This window comes from Copadichromis virginalis, linkage group LG18 (genome assembly GCF_057382275.1).
Source record: "Copadichromis virginalis isolate Kocher_CV1m ecotype Utaka linkage group LG18, C_Virginalis_male_GT1.1, whole genome shotgun sequence".
Taxonomy (NCBI): Eukaryota; Metazoa; Chordata; class Actinopteri; order Cichliformes; family Cichlidae; genus Copadichromis; species Copadichromis virginalis.
In genome coordinates, this window is record NC_140635.1 from 30,438,986 (window position 1) to 30,455,598 (window position 16,613).

The 16,613-nt window shown below is 40.4% G+C and overlaps 1 protein-coding gene across 1 annotated transcript; it reads right to left on the reverse strand.

Annotated features, from left to right (window-relative positions):
• Positions 1–901: 901 nt before the first annotated feature.
• On the reverse strand, positions 902–10,939 carry nop9 (NOP9 nucleolar protein). Its single transcript, XM_085439161.1, has 12 exons — positions 10,857–10,939; positions 9,246–9,471; positions 7,452–7,688; positions 6,804–7,013; positions 4,786–4,893; positions 2,577–2,718; positions 2,290–2,482; positions 2,059–2,199; positions 1,766–1,885; positions 1,431–1,643; positions 1,228–1,333; positions 902–1,131 (listed from the first exon to the last, which is right to left on the reverse strand). The coding sequence occupies exons 2-12, from the start codon at positions 9,460–9,462 to the stop codon at positions 977–979; spliced, it is 1,842 nt and encodes a 613-aa protein (XP_085295287.1). The 5' UTR covers positions 9,463–9,471; positions 10,857–10,939; the 3' UTR covers positions 902–976.
• Positions 10,940–16,613: the final 5,674 nt, after the last annotated feature.

The window sequence follows — 16,613 nt, forward strand, 5'->3', positions numbered from 1 at the left end:
ACATCTCAAAATATATATACGTGTGCAACCCTAGATTGCTAAATGGACGTATACAGGATCTATCAAAATATCTGGATATACCAAATCAGTCTGCCATAAATCTTAGTCAAGTTCCTTTACTGGGTTACTTTTGGAAACACCTTAATAATTAGCCCATTTTTATCATCTGTATTTTGAGTCTTTGTTTCATAAAATGGATTAAAAGGACAAGTGAAAGATGGGTGGGGGTATTCCACAAGGATTAACAGCTTTTAACACACCCACTACTGTATAGACAGCATTTTGAGTACTTTAGTCTCTGGTTCTCTTCTGGTTGCTCTTCCCAGCCCTGTGATTCTTCTCAGAAGAGAAGCTCTTCCCAAATAAAGACTTTCCTCCTTCAAATCAATTTATGATCAATAAAAGTGTCTCCAACAACAAAACCTGCCCGCTGCTGAGGCACTGAGCAATTTTCTAACTGCCTGAATTTGTTTGCATTTCCATGAAAGAATCCTGAGGAAAGATGACATTTAGATGAGCTCAAGATTAAGATGTATTTCATTGTCAGACTCACTGGTGGGTGGTGGTGCTTTTTAACAAATGCTTTGAATCTGACTCCTTTTCTTTGTTACATCCCCAATCTAACAAAACCCCTTTTACATGTTTATTATGTGTGTGCCTAGTTAATGTGTAAATAAGGGGGATTCAGTAACTATTCAGCAACACACTAAAAATATGTTAAAAAGGGCCTTGCGTGCTCACACATTTAAACTAATGTTGCTCTAGTTAACTGAAGACCTCATCCATGGGATGAAGTCTAAAATGATACATGTTCCTACAGTGCCCCCTACAGGTCAGGCTGATTCATACAATCCATAGCATACATTGGGTAAAACTAAACTTTAATTCAGCACACACACAGATATTTTCAGATTTTTTTTTTATTTACATCAAAAAGAAAATCACAACAAAACAATTCTTCACAAATATGCACTTGTCATTCAAGAATGTCACTGAAAAGCTTACGCTTCTTGGATTCGCCCGTCTGAATTTCCTGCCAGTGGGCTCTTCTGTGTGCAAAGTGGGAGAGAGCAAATTTGGCCCACACGTGACGAGCAAACTGATCTGCCCTCAGCTGGCTTTCACTTGGAACTGAGAAGGGGAGGAGAGACAGGAACAGAAGTCATGAATAGGGAAGTGAGTCACAGGAAAAGTGGGATTCTGAGAGAGAATGTTTGTCATTATTACCTAGTTCCTGTGCGATACTTTGCCTCTGACCGACTGAAGAGCTGTTCCACACGGCTTCGAGTACCCGGCTGCCCAACCTGGAGCAGGCCATCTGGACGTACTGACCCTGAAACAACAAAGAGCGTGATACGGAAAGAGAATGATCATTAAAACTTACACATGTAATACTTGAAGTAATTTTGCTTTCTGTAAGTATCACGTACCTCAAGTCTCTTTAGGATCTTCCCCCTGCCCTTGTCACTGGATGTGGTGATTAGGGCCTGGAGGACGTGGCTGCCTGCGGGGTCAGTAGCCATACTGAGCAGGTCCGAAGGGCTCAGAGTGCGCAGGCTGCTGAGGAGGAGTGAGCGCTCCTTGAATTTAGCCAGTGCCTGGACCAGCCGGGATCCGTGGTAACATATGGAGGTCAGTGGGATCTAGAAAAAACCCTGACAACTGATGAAACATGTATTTTGGTGAAGCGCTGCACTGTTAGTCCAGCTGAAACGCCAACACTACAATTACAATCAAACAAATGTTTTTCCTCCCAGCAGTTTACCTCCGTGCTTATGTTGCCCTCTGCGGTGTCAGAGTGATAGTACACCTCATAGGTGAGCAGAGACATGAAGAGAGGGAGGCAGGCGACGTGTCTAGAGCCAGGCTCAGCGCAGTGGAAAGCCTGGGAGGCAACACATCGACAGGGCTTCATTATCCACAAATCAAACATGAAGTAGTTGTTATGCTCCATCAACACCAATCATAACACAGGGATAAATGAAAAAAAAGGTTGTTCTAATCACTCAGGGCCCACGTGGGCCTGCACTTCAACAACAAACCCTCTTTTAAGCTTACATTGAGGAGGCATTGCATCATCTCGTCCTGCCTCTCTTCACTTTCTGCGCAGCTCTCTGCCAGCTGAACTATCACACCCATGTGACCTGCGGCCAAGATTGCCTCCACTCCCTGGACCAGCTCATCAAATATTCTCAGGAACTGTGGAAAAAGGAACGACACCAGGAAGCCGGTGAGAAAATTTCCAGCAAATCACCCCTCCCACGTTCTCAATCACAAGGTGTGACCTACCAGTTTGTATTTGGCAGATGCTGCTGTTAGCCTCTGGATGGGAAAGTTGGCGATGGGATGGAGGGCGAGGTCAACCAGCTGGCCCTTGAGATGGTTCTTGTAGAGCCCGCGGAGAAGTGGCTTGTGGGACAGCTGTATGATGGTCTCTATGAGGCGACTGGAGGCCTGGTCCTTCAGAAAGACTAGAAGCGGACTACGGGGAAATAAAAGTCACACAACACAACATTCTTAAAATAAAGAAAGAAAAAACACTCAGTGGTTCACAAACGCAAACTTTGGCCTCTTACCTAACTCCAGGAGCAGCGCTGCGACTCGTCAGGTATTCCATGATGCGCCGGAGGAACTGTTTGCAGAGTTTGGGCCGTTTTCTGTGACACACAGTCAGCATGGTCTGGAACACTGCGCTGGCAACAGCGTCAGTCACACTTACTACAAAGAGAAGAAGCACCGTTGAGACTTCCTGCCAGTACAAAGGTGCCCTATCATGAACAAAACAAAAGATGCTTCCACACTGAAACACACTGTGTGTGAATACTTTAATACTGTGTAGTAGTAGTCTTCCCTGTCTTTGCAAGTGCGTGACTGCCACCAGCAGTACAAGAGTAAAACTGCATACACAAGCATGTGTTATGTACTAACGGCCTTAACAAAATACACAATATTCACTGTTGCATGTTTGCAGCATTTCCACAAGTAGGTCCACCCAGAGGAGAGACCATCATAAGACTGAAACACTCTTCTTTCACTACAACTGCAAAATGTGATCGAGGCCACATTTTTAAAGAAATAGTACCAGTCAAAAGAAATTGGAAGCAAGCACTCATCTGAAGTTTTTTCATAATTTCTCTTTAAAATATCCCAATGGGTAAATGAATGAATAAGAATAAACCTAATTCCATACAGTTATGAAGGAGAAGAATTAGAAAATAAAATTGCTTTTTGTACCAGACTAATTTAATTAATGTAGGAGGGTTTATTTAATCGCAGCTATTAAGCAATTATCCTGGAAAAGAAAGGATGGATTGAATCCACAGCTGGGTACAGCCTCAAGTGGTCATTCGAAGAACTGCAGATTTAAAAAAAGCTGCAGGCTGCAAAAGAAAGAAAAAAAAAAACACTCCTGGTGGGCACCTCCTGTTCTTTTAACAGGCTTTGTGTCTTGGCAATCCTTCCAAACAAGCCGTACTTGTTCAGTCTTTTTCTACCTGTGCACTCATGAATGTTAATATTTAACATCTTAACTGTGGCCTGTCGTGTCTGAAATGTAGCTCCTGGGTTTTGTTGTCCGTTTTGTTTTTTCGCAGTTCCTTTGAGCATTGCAGTCTAAACTTGGGGTGAATTTGCTGGGAATCCTCTCCTGGGAAGAATGCCTTGAATGTTTTCCACTTGTGAATAATCCTTCTCCCTGCAGAGCGATGGACTCTAAATTGCTTGGAAATGGCCTTATAACCCTTCCCAGATTTTCGGGAGATACATAAATGTCATTTTGCACTGAGCTATAGTTTATGTTTTTATTGTTTAGCCATTATAGATGTTGTATTTGTTGACACCAGCTATATTTATTAGCCTGGTATGATAGCTGGAACATAGGAAATACATTTAAAGGGAAATGCTGAAGTCTAAAGGAAGTTACACATAATGTTTACTACACAATTCCATACATGTTATGTTTAATTATCCACCTTTGGGTTTTTTGCCAAATGACAGAAAATTGTGAAATAAATGACAGAAAATTGTGAATATGTGTTCAAACTTTCGACTGCAACTCTATTCCCTCAAATTATAGACAAATAAAAAATTCTGATCACTCAAGTCACACTGACATAAAAAAAAAATTTAAATTCACCAAATGCAGAAAACTGAACGTGCATTGGAGCCACACTGCATTTAATATCTCATTTTAATACAATTTATGTTACAAGGCCTGCTAAACTGCGTCTGCTGTGCCAGATTCCACCATTGCTCTGTCAGATTAAGGGCTTACAGTTTAAAGCCTATAGTTTCAATCAGAGACTGTGTGTGTGTGTGTGTGTGTGTGTGTGTGTGTGTGCACGTTAACTAATGGAAAAACTGTGGACTAAACAGCATTTCTTTCTGACACAGAGCTCTACTAAAAGCCACTTAGGCTTCTCTGCAGCGTGTGCATTTGCCCTCACTTTATTTACTGCCCATTTCATTTTGTTTTGATATTACGACTGCAAGAATTTGAATTGAGCACATAAATTCTAAACACATGCTGGTCAGCGTTCTGTTCAAGACTGCCTTTAGGCAATTCCCCTTTGACTTTACTCCGAATCCTCGCCTGCATTCAAAAACAGCTTCTATGGTTTTCAGATTCCCAGAAAAATGTTACAAGAGTCAGGAGAGCACAGGAAGAGGGAGGCAACACTGCTGCTTTCTTTTTTTAATGACCTACTTAAAACATCTATCATACAACAACAGTTAAATTCCAACATAATAATAAAACCACCAATTATTTTATGAAAGATGACTTACAATTAATGTTTTCCATCAAGGTCTCTGTAAGATCTTTAAGCTCGTACCAGAAGGAAGTGGGAATCTCAAAGTCTGTCAGCTGAGGAGGGATGCTTCGCTCTTTTCCTCCTGGTTAAAAACAAGAATATGAACAGAGAAAACACGAAGAAGAAGAAGAAGAAGAAGAAGAAGAATATACCTCTTGGCATAAAGGGCCTGACATAGTCTCAAAAGAAAAGCGCACTGACAAAGCCAGCAGATCAAGAGCTGTATTTTTCTTCTGTTACATCTTGCAGAAAAAGAAACTGAAGTGAGACATCGGGCCAAATGGGAGAAATTGCTTTTTTTTTCGTAGGGTGAACCGAAAGCTCTTTCTCTGTATAGCAAATGTCAGCTAGTGCCAGTGTTGCCAATTAAGCTACTCTACATGCCTTCTCAGCCAATTGCTGCAATTTGTATCATAATTTGCACTTTTTCTCTGAGTCATAACTCAGTCAGCTCTTAGCATACACGCATTATGCATGTGTATTTAGATTCTTTTTGACTTGTGCTTCCTGGGGATCTCATTATCTCTAAAGCTAACAAATAAAGCAAGCTGGATCGCTACAGAACCTGGCAGAGAATAATCGTATTTCACGTGTTCTTTGGTGTCAGCGGATTACAGTGATAACAGCCTGTGCCTGCATGGGTATCTTGCAAAGTGGAACATCTAGAGGTTAACTCCGCATACTTTATGTGCTGCTAATTGGACAAAACGTAAAGATCACAAAAAAACCCCAAAAAAACATGGATGCCGGCTTATTCTACTCATCTATGGGTGAAATAATGGATGTAGCTTCCAGGCCTGAAAACACAATCCTACCAACAGCTAAGTGCTTTCAATCTCCATTCTTTTATTGGCTAACAGGGGTACCTGGGTTACAAAAAGACTGTTTCTATAGAATCTATGGGAAAACAGGCCTTTGGCAGGACATATGTGAACATCTTAAACACGAAGTCCTGTTTCTAAATTATGATCATTATGATCTAGAAGTCAGACCAGAGGATTATCCAGAATATCTGATCCGGTTTGATCTCTGGCTCCTCCAGTCTGTATGCATATCCGCTGGAGGGTGAGTGTGTGTGAATGTTAAGAAAAGGTGTTTAGGCACAGAAAAAAGCGCTTGTACAAATGTGCGTTTAACAGGGTGAATAATAAAAAGTGCTTTGAGTGCTCGGTTAGTTTAGTCATTTATATTTTTCGGCTTGTTTGTTTTCCCACTTAACATGGCCTGAAAAAAAGACAGGAGCATCCTGCTGTGGAACTCAAAAACTGCTCAGAAAACAGCATAAAGTTGCTTCTCATTGTTGGAGGTCTAACAACCACACACTGTTCTCTGTTGCTGCATATTTTAGTACAGGGATTCCCAAAGTGAGGGCTGGAGCCCCACGGTAGGCCGTTAATGTACTGCGGGTGGGCTGCAGTAGGTACAGTTCCATATGCATATAAATGTATTTATGTAAAGAGCAAATTTAAACTGATGATAGGAGGTGGTTAGTTTGTGACATCACTCATTACTTTGACCTAAATTTACTGCTCTTGTATTGAAGTTTGTGTGATGGTTGGTACCAATAACAGCTCGAGCTGATTCAATTTTGTGAAAATCAGCTCAAGGTCAAGGTCACACCAAGTGTGAAAAGCAGCAAAGATTTTATATTACCCACAATTTTTTATGGAAATAGACAGCAATGAGGGGGCGTGAGCACCTAGGTTGGCTAAGGATTTGATCCAGACCTTCACTGTTTGCACCCAAGATCAAAGTTGACCTTAAAAAAATATATTCAAGAAACCAAATCAAGTGTAATATATGACATGAACGAGCAGAGAGAGAGAGTAGTGCAACACACTTTTTATTTTTTTCAATACGACGCCCTACAACTATAACCCTCAGGGGTAGTTGTTTTGAGTGTTTTGTTTAACTAATTAAATGGGAAAAAGTATCCACTAAAAATCGTCATTTTTTTCATACCAGCGTGAGTGTGTGTCTGCGTGCATTTACCTGGACGGGTTTCGGTGCGAGGTGGTCCGAGGCAGCCTCCCAGCACGTGTAAAAGCGTGCGGACCACGTGTGAGCCGTGAACATGTCTGATGAACTCGGCAGCGTTGTCCCTCACCACCTGACTGAAAGACAACACCTGAGCCTCCAACAGGCCACAGCTTTCTTCTCCCTCCTCCTCTGTGGGTGGAGAGGATTCCTTCTCTGAAGACTCTAAAAAGGACAGAGTCCTACCAGAAGTTAGGTTGGTGCGATTTTCTCAACCGCAGCTGTTCTCTGTCACAGTAGAAAATGGGAATGTTTTCCCTTCTTATCACTCTTATCCTTCTTCCAGCTTCCACAGTTCATTTCCCTCCCCCCCTCGCCTCACTCCCAACCGATCACTGGAAATGGCCGACCCTCCCTTAGCCTGGTTTGACTGGAGGTTTTTCCCTTTAAAAAAAGAGTTTTTAAAGTAAAGTAAAGTAAAGTAGTGCTCACTCATAGGGGGTCATCTGATTGATGGGGTTTCTCTGAATTATTGTAGGTACCTTACCATATAAATCACTTTGAAGTTAATGATTTTGTAATTTACAGCTGTGTAAATAAAACTAAACTGAAGCTGAATTGATATTTCACTTGTAAAGCAAACTTACACTTGTGTGAACTTACCCATCCACCTGGACATCTGTCTGACTGCGCTCTCCACAACATGGCCTCCACACCGGTCACAAGAAACCGCCTTAAACTCTGAGCCCGATTCTCCACCCAGTTCAGCCAGCACCTCCCCGACCTGCTGGGGGCTGGACAGCGGGAGCAGCCGCTGCAGAGTGATGCTTCCGGTCCGATCTGTCGCCACCAAGGCCGCTTTACCTTTTACTTCTGTGAGGACATTCTCCACAAACATCTCTGTGAAAGACGGGGTGAGTATAAACAGAGAAGAAAGCTGCTGGAGTTAAAAGCAGAAATATAATGGAAGGAGGGAGAGGAAGCTGTTTGTTATGTTTAAGGTAAAATGATGCAATGGACGTGCAATGAGCAGTCATTTAAGATCAGTGCATGACGTGAATAAGTCGAGGTCAGTGCAAGAGACGGTTATATCCAGCTCCAGGCAGTTTTTCTTAAAGCAATTACTTAATGGAGGATTTTGCTCCAGAAACACACAAAGTACCAACTTTGCGTACTAACACATCACTTGTCAACACAATGAATTAATTAGCATAAAACAGAGTGGGCATCTTTGGTATGAAGTAGTGGTGGGTACTGTATTAAATAGAGATTAAAATAAATAAAACGGACAGGGCGATCAATCACAGATTGAAACCATTTTTCAATTCAGGCTTCTCTCTTCTTTCTCCTCTTTTTCTTCATTATATATACACGTGACAGCAGATCTAATGCTAGTAAATAAACCTGCCATCTGCTTCGCTACATAAGCAACTGGAAAGGCTGGAGGTGATTTATGTGTCGCATTCACCATCGGCTCTGTGGCAGAGCAGAGCTGAAGATGTTCGCCAATGGTGGTCAGCTAATTCCTCCAACAGATGGTCGTTTGTGGGAATGCAGAAATTAATCAGTCAGAAAGCACAAGAACACAGCTTCTGAGCGACCTTCACAGTCTGGACCAAGCTTTGTGTGAAAACACATTTAATTAACTTATTGAACCCACCACCAATTATCTTCTAGTTTGTTATTTAAATAATCAAACCTCTCTTGTTTTGGGCCCTGATTCATGGCACCAGTGTACTGTGAATCGGGGGAGTTTGAGCTGTCTTTAGTTGTTCTTGCTCCACGTGGGGCTCAACTTCCTGTTATCCTCTTTTGGACATCCTGGTGATATAAACCAGGTGAGATCAACCAATAAAAAGCAAACTAATGTGGCGAGGAGCAGAGTTCAGAGGAGTTCGGCTGTGACATTCTGAGACAGGACATTTGGCATAAACAGTCGAGGTGCGTGCCATCCTGAGTAAAGAGTACACTGGAAACACAGGAGGTTTTGGGCCAGCCAAGATAGTACTTACACAAAGATTTGGCTCCCTGTAACCTGAACCTCTTCTCCAAAAAAAATTTAAGTAGAAGTGGTTAAAAAAACTTCCGAGAAGTGAGCCAGCGTAAATGTAGCATGAATGCTGACGCCACTTTAAGGACACAACCTTGAAGGGAAAAGCAGCCAAACTGATGTATGTACAGTGCACAGATTATGTGCTGTGCTCAAAACTCACAAATATTCAATCTACTATACATAAACAGCTCAAAAAAATAATTAATTACATTTTGTAGCTCTGGCAGTGCTCAACCTGTTCCTCCTTGCACAAAGAAGCAGGTATGGCAGCCAAGTTCAAAAGATAAAGTTCATGAATCATGGCTGCACATGGTGCTGTGTAATGTGACCTTCTGCTGCACCCCTTATTTAAAGTTCCAGTCCTGTGCTTTACTCAGATCCCCAGAAAAAAAGACCTTTCTCACCTCTCTCCTCATCATCTTCAAAGCCTTCACTGAGCCTTTCTCCGACACGGCGGAAATAGCCCACACTGAGGGCGTCCAAGCGCTTCTTGCCACCCTGACCCTTCTCTCCTTTTGGACTTTCTCTCCTCTTCCTCTCTCCTCCTCCATCTTCTCCGGGATGCCTCCTCTTCTTTCCTCCCCCTTTCTGTGGCTTCTTGTCTTCTGCTTTTGACAGCATATCTTGAACCTTTAACCACGAGGATACAAGTGAAATATAAAGCTAGTTTCTAAAGCAGATTTGAACCAAATAACTACATAACATATCTCATTACACTGCTGCATGTTTGCTACCAGTAAGACAGATTATTATACTTCAATAGATATATAGTACTTGATCAAACCCTCATTTCTTTATATTTTGCTTCCACAGACCCAGATGTTCTTGTGATTTCTAAAGAGCTCTTGAGCGAAGGCTCTTTGGGCTTCAGGCTCTTTGAAGGTCTTCCAAAGTTTTCTTTGGACACTGGCTGCTTATGTAATCATTTGTCCTCATACCTCACCATTTTCAGAGTTATTCAAGCATTAAAAACAAAACAAAAAATACCTAACTTAAGGGTTGAACCAACACTGTGTCTAAACATAAAAGACAACTTAGCAGAGAATCAGTTTTACACTGGTTACATTTTGTTATCAGCTGCTAAAGATAACGCAATTTGACCAGCATAAAATGGTATCTGTGCGGCGAAAAGGTGATTTCCAAAGAAAAAACAAGTGATTCTCCGAAGAAAATCTAATAAAAAACTATTTAGGGAACATTTTAAGGACAAAAGAAGCATTAGGAGGTCTAAAAAGCTACCTACAGCAAGCTAACAGTATCTGAAAGTCATGTCTTTCAGAAATCGGAAAGAACACTTATGCAAAGAACCTGAGAGATGGATGATGATTATGCTGAAGCCTCATCGGAAATGGTTTCAGTGAAAGAGTGGCTAGAAAAAAAAATCTTAAGGAAGGGAAACAGGGAGAACAGACTGAGGAATACCATATTACTCAAGAATGGGACTAAAGATCAGCAGGAACAGGACTTTTGGAGTGATTAATAAAAATGTTTGGTTCAAATCGTTGTCAGCATATCAGAAGGAAGTAAGGAGAGAAGGGAGCTTGCCTAACAGGGTCCAGGCTGGAATAAAGAATACCAAATACTGACTTTCAAACCCATTAGCATTGCACACACTGTTTTTTTGCTCTATATACTCTCTTTCCGTGCATATTTGCAAGTTTCAATAAATAGCTGCACCTATTTTGCACTTTCCTAGCAACATATACGGATCAAGATTGTACTTTAAAAAGCTGTTACAGGTAAAAGGTAATATTGGCATAATGTTAAAGTGGCTACAAATAAAGCTGTCATTATTTTAGAAGGAGTTCGACTAAAACATGCAAACAGGCACAGGGACTGTCCATGCTAACGTGCTGCACTCCAAACAACAACACAAACTCTCGAAAACGTTGCCAAAATAAAAAAAAAACGATGGTTTCCCAAAATGTTAAAGAATGACTAAACCACACTGCTAAGTTACTCTGCGGAAAAATGTGTATATTAATATCGTTTCTGTAAAGCAACGTTTTACTCACGTGTGAGAGAAGTCAGACAGAAGCACTGTGCCGTTGACGCGTGATGATGACGTAACAGCACGCGGACAAATATTATTACAGTTTCCTTAAAGATTAATGAATGGATAAAGAAATAAACAAATACATAAATAAATAGTTCACCATGCTCGAAAAGGCTTTATTTATGTAGCCTAAATAAAAACTGGTTGTATTTACCGTAACTAGCACGTCGCTGTCTTTTCTTCAATGTCCTTATTGGTTGACACCAGCAGAGGGCAGCATAGCTACTTTCCTGAAAGGCTGATTCGGGACGACCTCTCGATGGGGGTTCAGAGGTGTGCCCAACAGGCATATGAGTCAATTAAAAAAAAACCTGTGATAATCAAATGTCGACTTCTTACACCATCCCAACCCACAAAACAGAACAGTCTCGTTGGGCATAAAATAGGAAGCCACTTTTAATGTTCTTGGGATTTTTAACTGGCAGCAAGGTTATCAAATTAAACCTCATAATTCTCAAACAAAAAGCGTGCTTTTTTCATGGTAGCAATGCCATAATATCACAATTTGGCGTCATAATTACATAAAAATGATATGACGTTGATTTAAAAATAAAAACAAAAATTTATTTTTTGGGCAGATTGAGCTCAAATGTGTTACAAGAGCTACTGAAAAGGTTTGCCTAAAGGCATAAAATAAAATAAAAATAAAATAAAGGACAAAATCAACATAGTACCTTTTTTTTCTTAATATCACAGTTATCATCAACACATGGTTATTTCAAGGTTAATAGATACATTCCACAAGTGAAGAGAGAGCTCTAACCAAATCAGTCAAAATGCAGTTTTACTGCATCCCACCTTTTTTGCATTTGGGTGGGGGCATTGTTTCCTAATAACTGTTTGTTCATGGGTTAGTGGTTTTATTGCTCAGGGCAGAACATTCTGGATTTCTGCTGGGACTTGACTGTAGTGTAACGGAAAAACAAAAGCCCATTCATCTGAAACTACAAAAAATGACATATCCGTGGCTACAGTAAATGTTGCACAATTAAATGAATCAGAGGTGATGTAAGTTAAGATTTTGTCATCTGTCTCCATCTCACTCTATCCCCAGCTTCCTCTTCCGTCACACCAACCCTCTACATGAACCCTCCGTGAACCTTCTCTGCGGTGTTCCTGTTTTCCTCCTGCCTGTCAGCTTCGTCTTCATCATCCCAAAGTCTCCATCCTCACTTACCAATCTACCCCTCCTGACTTCCTCAGTTCCACAGTTCCTTCCTGTTGACATCCTATCACATTTCTCTAGATCCACAATGAAACAGTGTAACTTGTGAACTTCTCTATACTTCTTCATCAACACTGCTGCTCGCTGATCATCACCTCTCCCCTTAACCTAGCTTCAACAGCGTAGCTTCACGGTTTGACTCATCAACGTTATCCCTCTGTAGTTACTACAGCTCTGGACCTTTGTTCTTGAAAATCAATGCCACTTCACTTCTTCTGCATTTCTCAGGCATCCCCTCACGCTCCAGAACTGTGTTAAATTCTGTTCAAATGTCCTCTCTCTGAGGCATCTCCATGACATCTGGACCACCCGCCTTTCCACTCTTCATCCTCTTCACAGCTACCCTCTCTTCCTCCTTATTAATCCTCTGAACTTCTGTCTCTCTCGTTTTCTTCATTTATTCAAAGCACATTTTTCCTAACACACTCTCTTCACTTTTTAGTGTATTTCTACCTTTGATACAGCTCGATCTTTCTATCGAGCCAATCAGTACCAGTCCTGTTCTCCTTCCATGTGTTGTATCTAAGAAAAATGATCTCACACAAGGAGATGTTGGTAAAGAGAAGCATTTAGAGATGTGTGGTATTAGAAATGCCAGCCAATCCATACAGAAAATAGAAAGAAACATAATCAGCTGCTGGGGAGATTTAGAAGATTTGTGACATTATGGACAAGTGCATACTTTTCAGTTCACATTGTTATGCTGGATTAGCAATTCCATTAATGAAATTTTCAGAAAGGAACAAGCATGGTCCAGATTACTGAGTGGATGTACAGGAGGCAGAGATCGGCTATAGCTTACTGTCTCAGCTTGCCTGTTTGTCAAAGCTGCCACACCCTTAACTTCAACAAAATGTCAACAAAATCCAAATTGATGCTATATTGACAAAAAAAAGAAAAAGAAAAGAAAGAAAGATGATACCTTGTACAATTGTTAAGAATGAAAAATTCAGCTAGAAATCCCAAACCATTTTTATACTAGACTTTAAACAGTATTTATGGGAGAGTGCTGTTGGAGCCAGTCTCAAGTAACAACAATTACTTATCCTTCTGACGCCAGCGTGCTTCTTCTGGCTAGGTGACGCATCTGTGGATGCAGTAAATGGCTGGGAGTGCTGTTAGAGGTGATGTAAGTCGAAATATTGTGCTTTCAGATGAGAAATGCAGGTTCTACTTTTCACAGGTAAATGATGCATGCAGAGGAAACAAATAAAAAACCCACAGGCAGCTGTAGCAGAAAGGAGACTATTTACAGATTTTTAGCCATTCAGAGCCATGACACAGTCAGCCAGCAAGTGCAAAAGATTTGTCAAAATTATGTCCTATCCATAGACTGTATACAAAAGATGGAAATGACCATATTTAAACCGGACGGTGAAAAGTCATTTAGCTGACGCGATCAATCTGGATTATCAAATTGCACTCATAAGTGCTTGTCCACAACTGCTAATTACTGCTAACAAGCTAATAAATACACTAATAAAACTGTAATTTCCCTTATAAAACCTCGAAACAGGCCAATTTATTTATCAGATCATAAATAGCTCAGTCACAACTAAGCTCTGGTGATGCCTACCTAACATCAGCTAGCCTGTTTTGGCTTGGCTAACACCCCTAACATTAAGCTTAAAAAAATCTAAATACAAAGGTTATTTCAGAAATACATGTGTTGTACAGTTCTTAAGAAGGAGGAAATTACCAACAGGGCCAAAACCATTGTTCTGTGCCAACCTTTAAACTTCAGTCATGGGGTGGGGTTTGTTTTCAGAGCTAGCCTCAAGTGGCCATCAGAGGAACTGCAGGCTTTGCAATTCCGTGTTCCTTTTTCAGTCCTAGTTCATCGTAATATAACATTGTAGTTTTAGTCATGATGAGTAAATGCAAATTGTCCAATAGATAAAAGGCTTCCATCCAAACCTTTAGTCTACTTTGTTGCTGCACTGTGTTAAGATTCAGATAGTAAAAGTTGAAACCTCCACAGGGCTTTTTTTCTACACAAAAATAGATCAGGAATCAATAACTCTGTTAATAATGAACTGGACATATAAACAGAATTGATAAAAAAAAGTCCTAAATAATATTCACATTCCTTCTTATCAGTATGTAGAATCTGCTTCCATTTAATTGGCCATTGAGGCTAAAGCTGCACAATACAAGGAGACTAAACAAATACGTTCAGAAAGCTGTCTCAGTCCTGTGGGTAGAGCTGGACAATCACTACACAGTCGTGCAGTGGAGGATACTGTCAAAACTTCTCTCTACCATTTATGTCTCCCACCTTTTAAATAGTGTTTGGTTTGCTAGAGGGGCATCATTATCCCACCCAGAGGATGAGATAGACTAAAGGCTCCGCTGAACATTACAGGACATTACATTACATCCTTCGTGCTTAAGCTATACAATTTTCACTTTCCACAATCTGGAGCAACAATTACCCTAAAGGGATTAATGAAAAGGTTTTTTTTTTGAGCAGCCTGTGCTTGATAGCTTGCTTACATTAGCATTTAGCTCTAAGCAACAACCAGATCTAAATCTCTTTACCACTCAGCCTGTACAGCCTAACTACAGGTTTGATTGCATTCCAATTAGTCTAGTTCCACTTGAAAAGAGCTCAAGCAGTATATACAACCATAAAGTTTTAGACAGACAATGTCCGGTCAGTTTTGCAATCTGTATACTATAGAACACACTCTGTGATCCACTCTCGATTTAGATAAGTCCCTGAAAAAGGGTACTTGCTATCAGAAAGCACATATCTCTGCCTTTAACTCGGAGAGCTGAATCATGCATGAAAGAGAATCTTACTTTCTCTGGATTTGCTCATTTTAAATTGTGGGAACAAAGAACTGATAGCGGGGACGCAGGAGAACAGAGATATTGTTTGTTCTCCAGCAGAGTTCCTGTCGGCTCTGTCTGTTTGTATTCATCTCCAGAGCAACTGCAGCAGTGCATGAATCAGCTTGAACATGGCAAACTGTGAAGGAATGCTTCAATTATGAAAAAAGACAATCCCGTCTATGCAGGCGTGCAGCATAGACAGATTTCATCACATCACTATAAAACAGACAGCTGTTGATGTCATGCGCTGAATCTTGTTGAGTCATGTTAATCGGGGCAACAGCAGAACTTTGAATGTTAAATCCTCCACTCCCATTTACCAGGCTTTAGGTATGACGTTTGTGTCACGCTTAATGAAACATCTCTATCTCAGGGTTGAATTCTTTATTAAAGATGGGTGGATGAGGTGGAGTCACACTATGAGTAAACTAGTTTAGATGCTGGTGATGGCAACAAGCCTAACATAAAAAGGGGTACAGCTAGCTTGTTCAAAAGGTGTGTTTTTCAAACTCCCTACCAAATAAAGTACAAGGGTTGTGTCCATAAAAGCATTTGGTAAACAAGTTCTCCACTGAGCCCAAGGAGTGCTCATAGACAGCATAAAAGATGGATCCAGCCTAAGGGGCTTAAAAGTGAAATCAAGTGCCTCAGACCTCTGTTGTTTTTAAATGCCACCAAGAGGCAATAGCTGTAGTTGCACAAAGACTTCCAGCAAATAGCTCAACATACTGAACATGATACAATCACCAGTTGCAAAGGGAAAGATGTGTATTTCCAAACTGGTTGATAAATGGTTCCTGGAGGTTGTTGCCAGTCAATGGGTTGCAAAGAGGCTGTACCAAAAAAAAGAAAGAAAACGCCTTATGATCGCTTTGGTCAATGGCAGATTGCTGCAGTCACCTTAAGTTTGCATGGAAGGTCCTGACTTGTCTGCAAACACTTGTTACCTAAATGCCGAGCAGTAAAAGTTGAAAAAGTGTGATGCAACCCAGAAACTGAGCACGTACACTTTCAAAGTAAAGGTTGCGAAATGAGTGATTAAACGTAAAAATCCATCACGAGTTGAAGATGTAATCAGATCAGATAGGATGCAGGATTAATATTACAGAGAAAACTTTTGCAATGGATTTATTTCTCCACCCTAGAGCTAAATCCACGTCTATCTTCTTAAGCTTTTAAAGGAATAAAGTGTATAAAACATTCTTTTCCTGAGCTTGAGTGGTTCTATTTCTAGCCAACAAACAACTTTGTCTGGTTGCTAAATAAGACACTTAGCTTCAGAACTTAGAACAGATCAAGATAATCTATCCCGAAGGTAAAAATAAAAAAATAAAAAATTAGCTTAGTAATACAATGTAGCTTTTTTAAAGAAATTTATGTGAAACATTCTAGAAATATTTTTTTACTTACTTTATTTTATTAATTGATTTTCTTGTTTTTAGCTAGCCCTCTATTATTTTAAACTCCCCTTATTATGCTAAACTGATCTGTTTCCAGGCTACTTCTACACAACATCATCTATGTCTATGAATTAACACATAAGAGACAAATGATCTAATTAATTACATAATTTCCTAAATAAAGACTGAATACAGAGAAAATAAAAAGAGGCAAATGGCAACTGATTGCTTCTTCATTACAAATGTTTAATGA